The 15,992-nt window shown below is 44.4% G+C and overlaps 1 protein-coding gene across 2 annotated transcripts in view; it reads left to right on the top strand.

The window, feature by feature from the left end:
• The first annotated feature begins 1,237 nt into the window (after window positions 1-1,237).
• TGFBR1 (transforming growth factor beta receptor 1) overlaps window positions 1,238-15,992 on the top strand; it is a 98,528-nt gene continuing 83,773 nt past the window's right edge. The window contains exon 1 of one of the 2 annotated variants that reach the window (XM_083188352.1): window positions 1,238-1,562. In XM_083188352.1, coding sequence (XP_083044478.1) covers window positions 1,466-1,562 — 97 coding nt within the window. In that variant the 5' untranslated portion in view covers window positions 1,238-1,465. The remainder of the gene's footprint in view (window positions 1,563-15,992) is intronic. The other variant, XM_083188353.1, reaches the window with a different exon arrangement.

The following is a 15,992-nucleotide window of genomic DNA, read 5'->3' as shown; positions in this document are numbered from 1 at the left end:
CATAATGGTATGCAAAATCAAGAATGAAATTGAAGCAAAGGTTTAAAAAAATCAACATAAGGCGGGGCTGGGGGCAGGGCTGGGGTGGGTCAGTGGGTGTGTCAAGGGGTGGGCCAATGTCCGGGAATCTCTCAACAAAAAGGTGGTAACCCTACCGCGGGCGCCGCAAAGCACTCTTGGGAACGGAACCTCAGGAGGGGAGAGCCGGGCATGGCACAGGCTGCTGAGCCGAGCGGTACAGTCTGGAGGAGGAATCTGAATACTTTTTCAAGGACACTGCACAAAAACGGTACATTCGGTACAAAATGATTTTGTCGGTACAGACTGTTAAAAAATGGTACTGTACCGGCAAAATCGGTACAGTTGGAGGGTATGAAGTCACAATGTAAAAACATTCAATGAAGTACCCAACCAAATTTTATAAAATTCACTAAAAAGTTATTCTCATACAGAAAATAACAGACCCAGAAGCCTCACCCCCACGTTCTGATTGGCCTATGGGCCAGTCAGTTAAAGAGAATAGCTAAAACTATTGATGGCAATACATCACATAGTTTATAACTATTGAAGGCTCGTTACAGAATCACCATCGATGGAACCATCAACATACCTCCCAACATTACCCTCTCCAGGAGGGACACATTGCTCTGTTTCTGGGTTTTCCTCTTAATTCATTATTACCATCACCTGTGGTGAAATGCCTTTCTTGTCCATTAACCTGTTTAAAACAGGTGATGGCAGTCATTAATTAAGAGGAAAGTCCAGAAACAGAGCTTTCTGTCCCTCCTGGAGAGTGTCATCATGTTGGGAGGTATGTAATAGCGACTGCACTGATGGCCATCCCTAGCCTAACGGGATGTACTAAAAGGATGATGGCACAAAGGGATGATCGCTTGCAGTTCACCTCCAATACACTAGATGTCAAAATTTTTACTGATTTCCAAATTTACAAACTGAAAAAACAAGCAAACATATAACTTCAATTATGTCAGTTAAACCACCTAATTACGGGCCCGGTTCTAATCAGTTCGCTACACCGCGCGTTTCCCCGGGTAGCCTCATTCATATTATCGCCCCTCAGAACTCTTTTGTGTTCCAATTCCCGAACTACATTAGTTTCCTTTAATTCTTGCCGCAGCCCGGCTCCAGCCAGCAGCTAAGCCGTCATTGGTGGTGGTGAGCTCAGACGTCACTAGCCACCACCTCCCCTTGGGCGTGGCGTGAGGCAGGATGAACGTGTGTACACTGTGAGGGCCGGAGGTAGGCGAGGCTTATTCTCTGGGGCTGACATCACTGGCAGTGTTTTGGAAGTAGCAGAGAAGGGCGACTCTCAGACGTTACCCCGTCTGTCCAGCAGAGCTCGCAGCGACTGTGAAGGGTGGATCGGACAGCAAAGAAGTCGCGACTAGACGGGAAGCGGCTCTGGGGGACAGAGCGGAGACACCGGAGGGGTTGTGGTGATGTAATGGTCACAGCCTGTATACGGGTCATGTCTGCAGTCGCCACCGCATCCGGGCTGGCCGGACTCATCCTGTTCCTGGTGTTGCTCGCTCATGGCACGGGTGAGTGGCTGGGGAACATGGCTGGGGCACGGCCTGTGCTGTGCGGGACAGGGCGGCGCATGTATAGCTTCTTGCCTTGATTTATTGCACATGCATGGCGGTTTCCCTATGGAAATACAGGGCAACTTCCATTGCAGCTGGGATCATGTATAGGAGTCTTGTTGGGGTATCGGGGAACATGAATTGTGTGTGACCCGGATCTGGGTGTCTCAGTGATGCTTTGTGCTGCGGATAGTGTCAGAGCTTTTATCATCCTATTGTGTAATTGGGCATATGGGTGTCAGTCATTGTACAGGTGGAATGAGCCCTTAATGTCATCCCGCCACGCCTAAATTGTCATTCTACTGTAAAGTAGGTGTATTCCAAACCTCGGTCCTCAAGGCATGTTTACAGTCCAGGTATATTAATGGTTGAGCACAGGTGACTTCATTATTACCCACGTTATTTTAATTTAACCATTTGTGCTTGCTGTAATCTGTTTAATTGCAGTAAAAAAAAATTTAGGGAACTTTTATTGTGTATTAAATAAAAATGAAATTCTTATGGATGTGAGGACAGACAGGAGGTTATTTCCTGGAATGGACGTCTCCAGTTAATAAGTTGCTATTTTTCTTACCTGGTGACCAGCAGTATCCAGAGTGCAGCACAGGTTGCAGTTCTTGGTATACGTTCTTGAAATAAGGAGAAGGTAGACCTGGATGACTGTAGAAAGCCGCCATGGAATTCCTCTTTTATTGTAGTTGAAGAGATGATTTCTACTGGAGAGCCTAGGGTATGACCACAAAATTCATTTATACCCCGTTCTCACTGCTGCAAAAAAAAACCTGGGTTTTTGCCAGGGCAAGCAGTAATTTCCCGTGTCCTGTCTCAGTGTGAAAGGGTCATTGCTCAAAGCTGCTTTTAAACAGCCAATCAAAGATACTTTTTAAACATCCAATCAAAGCTGCTCTTAAATGCCAAACACTTGATGGCAGGCATACCAGGGGAAGCAGTGTGAAAGGGGCAGACACGGGAATTTTCTGGGTCTAATGTGCAGTATGAATGGGGTCTGTAGAGCTGAGATGCTCTATGCCCCACCAAAAACCCGGGATTTTGCAGGTGCTGCAATGAGAACGCAGCATCAGTTTTCAATGACCAGTCCCCAAAGTGTAGCGGTGTCATGGATAGGGGATCCCAGTTTCTCCAGTGGAAAGCCTCTCCAACTACAATAAGAGGAATTCACTGGTGGCTTGACTTGCTACAGTCATTCAGGTCTACCTTTTTCCTCATTTCAAGAACTGCAACCTCTGCTGCATTTGGGATACTGCTGGTCATCTGATAAAAAAAGTGCTGCTTATTAATTGGAGACCTCCATTCCAGTGAATAACCTCTAGTCTGTCCTCATCTATGATTTTTTTTTTTCTTTTTTTAATGTATTTTATACCTACTTATGCATATTGTAGAATGTGTCATTGGATGTCCATAAGAAACAGTCTCCTTTAATTGGTAAATTATCATTCTTTCAGTCCACACTGGTATATTTATTAGTTATCACAGATATTGTGAGAATTGACAATCCTCCTAAAATATATTTATATCTATCTATCAAGACAAAGTCCGGCACTGCCCGCTCTCATATAAATCTCCGCCTGGGTGCCATCCTTAGGTGGATTGCTATCACACCAATTCTATGTGCCCTGAAAGAAGAGGCATCACTCCGGGACTTAGGTGAAAAACGTGGAAACTTTACTGCATGTAAACGGTCTACGCCGTTTCGGGATCTCTCCCTTCGTCAGAACCTACGATATTTGTTCCTAAATATTGTTCATTCTAGCACCCGCCAACTTTGAAAACCCATGCAGTTCCTCTACCCTGCCTGGGGTGTCACTGTCTGCTGTGGCGTTTCTAGCACAGATCTGGTTTACATATGAGTGCGAATATACAGACTACACTGTGCTAGAAGCACTACAGCAGTCAGCGACACCCCAGGCATATTAATTCGTGTTCATTTTAGCACCCGCTTCTTGTAGTTCCTTATTTCTGCCTGGGGTGTGTCTGTCTGCTGTGGTACTTCAAGAACAGTCTGGTTTGTATCTCAATGTTGAGATACAAACCAGACTGGGTAGAGACTAGATCCCCTTTAGTTTTGATTACAGGAGGAGGGAAGTTGTTAGATGCCCTCACAATATTTTTATTTTAGCTGTAATTCACGTAGGTGTAGGTTATTTTGTTTTATTTTAGCTGCATTGTACCCTCGTGGTATGGAATATGAGGCAGTCTAAAAGTGTACAAATACTCTGGCTTCAGGTGATGTACTCTGAATATGGAGCTGCCTGCAGTAGCAGAGATAACCTCAAGAACCACATTACCACTTGATGATGGTGCTTCCTTTAAAGACCCTATGGAAAGGACGATGGAAGGGGCTTTAAGAAAACTTAATTTTTCCTCGGCGGTGTCTCTAAAGGCAGGCGTATCAGTTGCATCAGTATCGAGAGCACTGAGGCTCTGGGGAACAAATCTTCACACTGATATAGAAGAAAAGATCTCTAAGCAGTACTTATAAAAAAAAAAAAAGGCTAGAGACCGTGCAGAAGGCAACAGAATTTATTTGCAAAGCATCTCTTGATTTAGTCTCCTTCGCTGCAAGATCAATGGCTGCAGGGGTTTCAGCTAGAATGACGCTATGGCTAAGGTCCTGGGCAGCAGATGCCCATTCAAAAAACAGACTGGTGGCACTACCATTCGAAGGATTACATCTGTTTGGTTCAAAATTAGATGCATTTTTTTCACAGAATTACAGAAGGGAAGTCACTTAAATTGCCTCAAGATAAAAACAGAAACAAATTTCCCTTCAATCCATCTTCAAAACAGTTGCAGACCGGGTAGACCTTACAGTCAAAGAGGTTCCTTTCAGAATGCAAGACAGTCCTTTCGATCATCCAGAAGAGGTTCTAGACAATGACGTCCACAGTGGCCCTTGTGTAGGGGCCCGTCTGTTAGTTTGCTGGCCATTGGAAGAATTAATTCAAGACAGATGGGTGTTAAAGATCATCAGACAAGGTTATGCGATAGAGTTTCTAAGAAGACCGACAAGGGATTCTTTCTGGGTATCAAAAAAGCTAAAGACAACCTACAGGAAGAATAGAGATGAGGAAGATCTTCAGACATCTAAAAGAGATCAAGGCCTTAGAACCAGTACCTGTACAACAGAGGAGAGACAGATTCTATTCAAATCTGTTCTTGGTATAAAAGAAAACAGGAGGCTATCGTACTATCCTGGATCTGAAGAAATTAAATGGATTCATAAAAATAAAAAAAATTCAGAATGGAAACTCAGAAGACTATCCTGACAGGGATAAAGAAGGGAGACTACATGGTTTCACTGGATATCAGGGATGTATACTACCATGTCCCGGTAAGATGCCAAGACAGAAAATTTCTGAGGTTTTGTATAATGAAGAATCCCTTCCAATTCACGTGCCTGCCCTTTGGGTTAACCACATCCCCCCGAGTGTTCACGAATATATTGGTCACCCTGATCGCAGTTCTAAGAAAAAGACCCATTCGTATTTGGCCGTACCTGGACGACATGTTGATAGCAGCTTCATCAAAAGAAAAAGTCTTAAAGGAATTAAAGGTGGTGGTGGAACTGCTTCAAGGTCACGGATGGGTAATACATTTTCAAAAGAGTCAGTTAACACCATCTCTGTCCATCCAGTTCTTGGGAGTTCTGATACTCAGAAAAGTTCGAAGTTTGTCTTTCAAAAGAAAGGTGTCAAAAGATTAAGGTTCTAGCAAGAAAGATTGTGGAAAAGGAATCTATACAGCTTAAAATATGTCTTCAGTTATTAGGAATGCTGATGTCAACTATAGGGACAGTACCATGGGCACATTGGAGGCTGAGAAAATTCCAATGGGCTCTTCCATACATAAAGAAGGATTGTGGTCTGGAGACGGTTTTAGGACTAGGTACCACGGAGAAAAGAGCTCTTTCTTGGTGGATCAGCCAGGAAATGGAAATCAGAGCAACACCTCTATATTTACCTCACTTTTTAGTGGTTACGACAGACGCAAGTGCAGTAGAATGGGGAGCCCATCTTGGAGATCTAACAACTCAGGGTTTCTGGACAAAGGAAGAGAAACAGAAATCTTCAAATTGGAGAGAAGCAGAGGCAGTATGGAGAACCATCAAGGCCTTCAATCAGAGAATCGAAGGGAGTCATCTGAGGATATCGTGGTATCTAATCTCAACCATCAGGGGGCTACCAGAAGCAGAAACATGATGGCAGTATTATCAAAGATCCAGAAGAAAATGTTCTCTCTTTAACATCGGTCCACGTGCCGGGGAAAGACAATGTCCTGGCAGACTTCCTGAGCAGGAAAGAAGTTCTCCCAGGAGAGTGGGAGCTAAACTACGAAGTATTCCGTCAGATAGTCAAACGTTTTGGACAACCAGAAATAGCCCTAATGGCGATGAATTGCAACAGGAAGGTAAACAGATACTTTTCAAGATATTATCTACCCCAGACATCGGCAATAGATGCATTCAATGGACATTCAGTCTAAGGTACATATCCCCCCCCCCCCCCCCCCCCCCAATTCCCTTTGATCTACAGGATACTCCAGAAGATTATGGAAGACAAAGTTACAGTCGTCATAATCCTTCCTTTTTGGCCAAGGAGATCTTGCTTTTCAGCAGTCCTAGAACTAGCGGTACAGGAGCCCATGATCCTTCCAGTAACAGCGAACTTGTTATCCCAAGGTCCAGTGGTTCATCCAAATCCAGAGATATTGGGGGAAATTTACTAATATGAAAAACCGAGTTTTTCGTATTAGTATTTTCCCTACGACTGCATACGACTGTTTCAGTCGTATGCGAAGTCGTGTTCCGGAGGGTCATTTACAAAGCAGTCAGATACGACTGCTTTGTAACCCTCCGATGGTGTAATGATTCGTATTAGCGGCCGTATATACGGCTGCTAATACGAATTATTTCTAGCAGTCTGCACGGATCAGTCAGATCCGTGCAGGCTGCAAGGTGTAAAAAAAATAGGAAAATAAATAAATTTAAAAAAAAACGGCGTGGGGTCCCCACCACAGCCGAAACCAGCACCAGGCTGACGGAGCCTGGAGCCGGTAATTAAAAATCAGGGAACCCGACAAATAGGGTTTCCCCGATTTTTAACAACCAGCTCCAGGTCCGGGGCTGGTTCCCAAAATACGGGGGACAAAATGACTAGGGGTCCCCCGTATTTCAAGAACCAGTCCCCAGGCACAACCAGCCAGCAGGGTAATGCCACAGCCGGGGGGAGACTTTTTATACAAGTCCCCCCGGCCAAAAACATTAACCCCCTGACCGGTCAGCCTGGCCAGGGGCCCTGGGGGAGTGGGGACCCCCCCAATGAAGGGGTCCCCCCCCCCCTCCAGGACTTACCTGACCAGGCTGAAGCCTGGTACTGTCCCCGATGCCCCTGGGCGGTGGGCATCGGGCTGATAAATGGTGTAAAAATAAGGATAAACTATTGTTTTTTACTGTGGCACTACAAGTGCCAGCAAGCTGGGACTTGGAGAACCACAAGTCCCAGCCTGCTGGGCATTAAAGGGCCCGCTGGCACTTGTAGTTCCACAGTTAAAAAAATAGTGCACAAAACACACTGACACACTTTTAAAATAAAACTTTATTTAAAATAAAACAATCAGGAGCCGCTAGGCCGCAAGGCGGCCAATAGCGGCATTCGGGAGGCGGAGCCGCACGATGTACACACAGTACCGTGCGTCTCCATGTCCGGCTGGTTTCGGGGTGTTCGGTTTGTTTTTTTGACAAGACCCTTACCTGGACTACGTCGCGCTGGGACAGGTGAGTAGGGTTTCCATCCACAGCTTCCCAAATGGATTTCGTCGGACCCGGACACCGGACGCCATCGCCGACAGGGACGTCGACTTCAAGAAGGACGTCGACATGAAGAGGAACGCCGACACAGGACTGGAGGACATCAGGACCACTGCTACCTACGGGAATAAGATAGGTAAGTATTAGTATGTGTGTAATGTATGTATTAAAGTTTTATTTTAAAAGTGTGTCAGTGTGTTTTGTGCACTATTTTTTTAACTGGAACTACAAGTGCCAGCGGGCCCTTTAATGCCCAGCAGGCTGGGACTTGTGGTTCTCCAAGTCCCAGCTTGCTGGGGAGGCTTGCTGGCACTTGTAGTGCCACAGTAAAAAACAATAGTTTATCCTTATTTTTACACCATTTATCAGCCCGATGCCCACCGGCCAGGGGCATCGGGGTCAGTACCAGGCTTCAGCCTGGTCAGGTAAGTCCTGGAGGGGGGGTACCCCTTCATTGGGGGGGTCCCCACTCCCCAGGGCCCCATGCCAGGCTGACCGGTCAGGGGGTTAATGTTTTGGCCGGGGGGACTTGTATAAAAAGTCTCCCCCAGCTGTGGCATTACCCTGCTGGCTGGTTGTGCCTGGGACTGGTTCTTGAAATACGGGGGACCCTAGTCATTTTGTCCCCCGTATTTTGGGAACCAGCCCCGGACCTGGAGCCTGGGGCTGGTTGTTAAAAATCGGGGAAACCCTATTTGTCGGGTTCCCTGATTTTTAATTACCGGCTCCGTCAGCCTGGTGCTGGTTACAGCTGTGGGGGGGGGACCCCACGCCGTTTTTTTTTTTTTTTAAATTTAATTTTTCTATTTTTTTTACACTGAAGCCTGCACGGATCTGACTGATCCGTGCAGGCTTAAAGCAAATAGAACAGGAAAATGGTGTTCTATTTTCCTGTCGTATTTGCGTGCCTGTTTTACACCACTAAGCAGCCGTATTATCAGTACGGCTGCTTAGTAAATCAGAAACCACCATTCTTTTGAATGGTGATTTCTGTCGTATCCTATCGATGGTGTAGACATTCGTATTTGTAAATACAAATACGAATGTTCCATCTTTAGGAATACGAATTGTTGTATTTTTGGGATTGTAAATTCGTAAAAAAAAGGTGTATTTCTCCCTACGAATACACTTTTTTTCTACGAATCCATTTTGGTAAATGTCCCCCATTATCTCTAAGGGAATGCAAATTGAACGGAAATCGTTAAAATTGGAAGGCCTCTCAGACCAAGTAATTGAGTTATTGTTACAGGTCAGAAAAAAAAATTTCTTCTATGGCATACTATAGAGCAGGGTTCGCCAACCCGTCGCTCGCGAGCGACGGGTAGCTCGGCGGGTGTATTCAAGTAGCTCGGCAGCTTCCACTGCCGCGTAGAAGTACCTTGCTTGGCGGCAGGAGGTCAGAAAGTGATGTTAATGCAGAGTTTGTGGTCCTGACTTTGCGGCAGTGACCTGCTGCAGCGTAGCGGTTCCATCCTCGCTTGGCGGCAGGAGGTCTCAGAGAGAGTGACTCCGTGCCGCGTAACCGCCTGACGTCCCCAGCGCATGAATTTGCGCACTTTCCATCGACGCCACAGCCTCTGCTCAAGCCCATCCTTCGTCACGCCGCCACAGCCTCTGCTCAAGTCCAGCGCTCAAGTCCTTCTTTTTGGTAAAAAAAAATTTGTAAAACTCTGTGTGCGCAAAGTGGGCATCATGTGTGTGGCATTGAGTCATTAAACATATGCCACACAAATGATGCCCATTAAACATATGCCCCACACCTTGGGTGTGGGGCATATGTTTAATGGGCATCATTTGTGTGGCATATGTTTAATGAGCATCAATGTGTGGGGCATATGTTTAATGGGCATCATTTGTGTGGCATATGTTTAATGAGCATCAATGTGTGGGGCATATATTTAATGGGCATCATTTGTGGGGCATATGTTTAATGGGCATCATTTGTGTGGCATATGTTTAATGAGCATCAATGTGTGGGGCATATGTTTAATGGGCATCATTTGTGGGGCATATGTTTAATGGGCATCATTTGTGGGGCATATGTTTAATGGGCATCAATTTGTGGGGCATATGTTTAATGAGCATCAATGTGTGGGGCATATGTTTAATGAGCATCAATGTGTGGGGCATATGTTTAATGAGCATCAATGTGTGGGGCATATGTTTAATGGGCATCATTTGTGGGGCATATGTTTAATGGGCATCATTTGTGGGGCATATGTTTAATGGGCATCATTTGTGGGGCATATGTTTAATGGGCATCATTTGTGGGGCATATGTTTAATGGGCATCATTTGTGGGGCATATGTTTAATGGGCATCATTTGTGGGGCATATGTTTAATGGGCATCATTTGTGGGGCATATGTTTAATGAGCATCAATGTGTGGGGCATATGTATAAAGGAGCTTCACTTTGTGGGTCATAGGCATAATCGTCATCACGGTGTGTGCTGTGTGGCATATGTATAATGGTGCCTCACGGTGTGGGGCATGTGTATAATGGAGCATCACGGTGTGTGGCATATGTATAATGGAGCATCACGGTGTGGGGCATTTGTATAACGGAGTATCACGTTGTTGGGAATATGTATAATGGGCATTGTGTGTGTGTGTGTGTGTGTGTGGCATATGTATAATGGAGCCATCACGGTGCGGGGCATATTTATAATGGGTATCACGGACTGCACTATTGGGGTCATGTGTATCTGGCACTGCACTATTGAGGGCATATGTGTATCACACCCCATTTTCCATGGCCGCACCCCATGTGGCTACAGCTCTTAGAGAGCTGACCATGCCCCCATAGCGGAAAAAATGGGGGATGTAGCCTCGCAGGAGTTCCACGGTAGTAGCTGAACCCTCTAATTTTGTCTCTTCTCCTCTACCTACAGTGTTGGGAGGTATGTTTGTGACATATTGGACATTGCAGTTTGTGCCATATTATGTCTGGGGCATTGCAGTGTTTTTTTTTTTTTTTTTTTTTTGATATTATGCAGATTTTTTTACAAATTTTTTACTTTAGTAGCTCTTCGGGCGGTTTATTTTGTCGCGAGTAGCTCCCGACCTAAAAAAGGTTGGAGACCACTGCTATAGAGTTTGGCAAGCCTTCATTCACTGGAAAGGTTCAACAGACAACATTGAACAGTCTTCCATCCTTCAAGTTTTGCAATTTTTGTATAAGGGATATTTGCTAGGATTGGCAAACTCAACTCTCAAAGTTCAAATTTCAGCGCTGAGTATTCTTCTTAAAAGAAGATTGGATGATTATGAGTTAATCAAGACATTATGTAATGCAGTTAAGACATCTGTACCTGTGTACCCAGTGTTCTGTATTTAAACTATTGCAAGAATAGTAGCTTATGCCCCTTTCTCACTGCAGCTAAAAAACGGTAAATTGCAGATTTTCAGCGCAATTTACCGTTTTAAGGCTGCAGTGGTAAAGTGCCAGAGCTGAAATACCGTTTAAAGCGAAATGGTATTTCAACCCGTTTTTAAAGCAGAGTCCTACACGGCTAAATAACGTTTAAGAGGCAGTGGGAATGCCTTTTAAACGTTATTTAGCCTCCAGGCAGTCCCAGTGCCTGATGAGACCTAGTAGTTTTCACTTTGTGCATGTGTAATGATTGCACGTGCATAATAAAGAGCCGCTCATTACATATGCGCATATGTAGTGAGCGGCTCATTAGTATGCACGTGCACTCATTACATATGTGCAAAGTGAGAACTACTAGTTCTCATCAGGCACTGGGACTGCCTGTACCTCGCATGGACCCTTCATCCCCGTGCAGGTAAGTACAAGGGGAGGGGAGGTGGGGGTATGGGGGTTAGGCACTCTTAATTTAATCTTAGATTACCAGTACTTTAAACTGGTCTCTAGTGGAAAAGCAGCATAATCTAGTATGGTTATTTCAACAAAGTTTGTGATTGTCAGTCTGAACAAAATAAAAACTTTAAACAGCTGCTAGATAACATTTTGTAGGCAATTGGCAGGTTCCTAAAGCCCTGTACACATGCATCCCTTTTTATTTTAATTTTTTCGATTCGATTTTGCTTATAGAAGCAAAATCGCATCCTAAAATTGAAAGGTTTTTGTGTCCCTTTCGATCTACATTCGATTCGGGCTCCCGTTTTCGCAAAATCAGACAGAAAAATCTGCTGTGCAGCCAAGGAAATATCAAATTCGATCTAGTAAATCGAATGTGTACAATGTACCATGAATGTATATCGAATTCGATATCCAATGCAAAAGTACAGATCTAATGCTAGTTCAAATAGAAAATCGAATCAAAAGCAAATCAGTGTGTGTGTGTGTGTGTGTGTACAGGGCTTATGACCTATCTGTACTGGCACAGGCAGACTCCCAGGGAAGGGAGGCACTCCCAGTAATATTATCTTTGACAGGTGTGGGGTTCAGAAACAGTGGGATTCTATCCCAGTAACAATATCTAAAAAGAACCCAAGAATTAGTTAATTCGCATTTAGTTGAATTCAAGGTAAGCATACTTATCGGCATTCTATTGGGATTCCCTCCTTCAGGATGCTATTGTCAGTATTTTGACTTCTGGCATATACACATCTGTATGTATTCAGTTTCTGGGTTGGTTGAAAACCAGAAATTGTTCGAAATGCCAAATTTGCTTCCTGTAGAACCCTTTGCCAAATCCATCTGGGGGGTTTCTGTGATGACTGTCACTTGGGAGATGGGTAAAGGGGGATGTTCAATCCTCCTGCAGCCATTCCCGTCGTCTTCAGCGACATCATTGAATAGGGTATCTCGGCAGAACGAGCCAGACTTCACAAGCAGTCGGCCTCATTTTGACGAGCTCCCGGCCGCAGCTCGCCTATTCCTGGCCGCAGCTCACGGCCGCGCCCCTTCTCGACCTTTGGCAGATGGGACATTGAATCCTGCTTGCAGATTCTTGTTAGAGCAGACCGAGAATGGGACAGGGTCACGGCTGTTGGGCCACCCCGACAGCCATGACCCAACATTGAATACCCCTCTAAAACTGGAATAAATCAGACCATACCGGGAGGCTGTAATCTTTCCCACTCTTTATTAGTGTTCATTCTATCACCTAATCAGTTTGGAGGCAGATTTTATTATATTATATATTATAAATGTTATGTGACACTATATCTAATCTAGCACCACATCATGTATAAAATTTTGCCCTTAAAAAATAAAATATGCGATCCTCGCTGATTAGTGAGGAATGAACACAAGTATGATGCATTTTAGAATATATAAAAACATAGCTCGATTCGGCAAGCCGCTCTAATATTTACTACTTTTTTAAATTATTCGATTTTTTTTTACTTAACGGTTAGTAGTTCTACTTATGAGAATTTGGTGTAATAAGCAACAACAACATGCATTAAAGTCAGTTTAATCCTATTAATTAGTTCAGTCCTATTATCAGTCAAAGCCTTATTTAAAATATTATAGACCAGCACTAAGCATAGTGTTCATTCTAGCACCCGCTGTCTGCTGTGGTGTTTCTAGCACAGGTCTGGTTTGCGTATCAGTGTGAAAATACAGACCACACTGTGCTAGAAGCACTACAGCAGACAGTGACACCCCAGGCAGGGAAGAGGAACTGCATGGGTTTTCAAAGATAGCGGGTGCTAGAAGGAACACTAAAAGCAGATATAGTAAATACTTGCCCAGGTTCTATTCTCAATGGACAAACGATAATGAAGCTCCAGGAAAGCAACCCTCCAGATTTGTAAACAGGCACAGTAATCAATACATTATTGTTTACTTGAATCCTGTACAATCCCCAAGGGCTGCTTCTCTGGTGATGCTTTGTAGTCTTCACTCTAGAAATTGTCTGGGGCCGCCGACGGCACACTTGTGGGCGGGCCGGGCCGCCGGCGTCACGAAAGGGGGCGAGCCCGGCCGCGCCGAATATGCTGTCCCCACAGGGGGAAGGTGCCTTGATGCTGGGGAAGCGCCGGGCATCGCCGTCTAAGGCGGCGCTGGGCTTCCCCGTGCAAGGAGTCGGGCAGGCACCCGGCTGTTTTAGCGGGGTGCTGCTAGAGGGGCAGGGCGCATTTTGCCCTTTAAAAAACGGGCAGGACGCAGCGACCCGCTAAAACAGCCTAGCGGGAACACTAGCTTTATAGAACTATCAATCTGCCTGTCATGCATTAATGCTATTTAGCACATATGTAATACTGGTGAAAGCATATGAAATGCTATGGCAATGGAATCTATTTTGGGATATGGGTCAGAGGGTCGACTACTAAAGGTTGACACGGCTAAGGTCAGAAGGTCAACACAAGCATTTGGTCGACAATGCGAGGGTCAACAGTAAATAGGTTGACATGAGATTTTCATGTTTATTATTTGTCTTGAATTTCTGCGTAAGTAGACATGACACTGTAGCACTGTACCGCGTCACCTTGTATGGCTCGCGATGCTTCTGGCACTATTTCACCCTCCAAGTCCTGGTAGATGCTAGGGTATGAAATATTGTTTGTTTGGGGAAAAAGTTGAAAACTTATGTCGACCTTCTGCCCTTAGCCATGTCGACCTAAGCCCGATCTACCTTTTTAGAGGTCGTCTTAATCTATGTCGATCTAGTGACTGTATCCCATCTATTGGTATACTCTTACACATTGCTTCTTTTGAAAACACGAACAGAACCTGGTGCTTATGGTGTGTACACACGGTGAGATTCCCTTGCTATGTAGATGCATACATGCTATCTACATTTGATTTGCACTATATAGTCATTGATGCTCTGTCTATCTGGGTTTCGATTTGTGCGCGCATCGGAATTGCACGGTAAAAAACCTGTGCGATCTGCATGCGATTTTGACTCCATAGTTAAAATCTAATGTCAAATCTCAGTGTGTACAGAGCATTAGAGAAGATTAAAAAAAGATAGTTTACCAATATACAAAACAGGATAGTTCTTTACCCCTGCTGCTAGTGACTATAGAGTCTGGTTCCAGGCTCTCAGTAAGGTTAAAAAAAAAAAAAAAAAAGTTTACTCACATCGATAAAAATATTTAAATTTATTAAAAAATAATAGCACTTTAACATCAATAATTTTTATTAAGGAATAAAAGTGACAGATAAAAAATCCACAATACTAAACAGTTTTGTTCTGTGTGTGGGGGGGTGTGGGTACAGAAGAAAAAACAGGGAAGGGAACATAAAGGCGAAGTACAAGGCATGCATACAGGTGGACAATCGAAGAGAAAAAAAAAAGGTCAAAGGGAAAATAAACATCATAGCTAGACATAGCCAAGTCAGACAGCTCCTGTTGTATATTATAGACCTGAGAGGTTGAAACGCATGAAGAAACTGAGAGGGGATATTGGCCCTGAAAGGGAGGTCAAGGGTAATATGTCGAATTTAGGGAGTTATCAGGAAGGAAATTCAATTAAACTAAATTGTCGCGGGACAGAGTCTGCATAATCAGGTAGAAATTGTGCCCCAACTCCATCGGTCACATACTCGTGCCAGGAAAGCCACTTCTTTAGGGGAGAAGAGGTAGAATATGAGTATGGTAGAAACTTAGTTTCCATAGAGAAGTGAAAGTGAACCTTATGAAATACTTTAATCAAAGAGGGAGGGGTTGCTTCCACGATTGGGCTATTGTAGCCCGGGCAGGGCTCAGTGTTAATTTTAAGACTGTATTAATTAGTTGAAACACCTCTTTCCATAAGCCGTGGAGAGCAGCGCATGACCAGAAAATATGGAAGACGTGTCCCACCTCCCCACAATTCCTCCAACAGAATTTAGAGCACGAAGGCCAAAACTTATTTAATCTATCTTGAGTTAATTACAATCAGTGTAATAATTTTACATGGTTAAGACAACTAGACATACTATAAGAAGCTGCATAAATGTTTTCTCGCTGTGTGGTCGAGAGGGGTATACCCAGGTCGGTCTCCCGGCGGGACTGGAAGTTGGATTTAGTATAAGGCAATAATTCTAGAAGGACATTGTACCAAAAGGAAATCTCTCTTTTGGAGTGGTGACTAGAAATGCGGGCAATGACTGCTTGAGAGAGTGAGCACAGGGATCCTCTGGGTGGTGGTAATCCGTTGAACCAATGTTGGATTTGATCAAAATGAAACAGTTCTGTATGAGGGAGGGAGAAACGTGCCAGGAGATGAGCAAAGAGAAGTAAAACCGAGCTGTCTAAAAGGTCCCCTAGGGTGTGAATTCCGCAGGCCAGTCATCTGGAGAGATCCAGATTTGGGATCACCGTAGTAAATATCCTGCAGTGACAGGGCCGAGTACTTCTGGTAATAGCCAGGGATCCGAGATACCAATTTATCCCATATTCGGACTGCTGTTAAAGTGGAGGATGGGAGCGGCACATGCGGTGGGCGCTTATGTCTAGGTGTCCAAGGAAGATCTGCTAAGGGGTATCCCAAACTTTGGGAGTGTTCAATGGACACCCATCTAGGTGTAGATGACCATGAGATCTCAAAAGAAAGCCATGAGGTAGACCAGGATGAAAGTCTGTTTAGGAGAGGAATAAAATAACATCGAAAATAGATGTCCTATCAGGGGGATTTGAATGCCCAGGTATTTAATA

The sequence above is a fragment of the Crinia signifera genome, chromosome 5 (genome assembly GCF_055691185.1).
Source record: "Crinia signifera chromosome 5, ASM5569118v1, whole genome shotgun sequence".
NCBI classification, from domain to species: Eukaryota; Metazoa; Chordata; class Amphibia; order Anura; family Myobatrachidae; genus Crinia; species Crinia signifera.
Note: the sequence above shows the minus strand (reverse complement) of the source record. Positions and strands in the feature narration are given on the sequence as shown.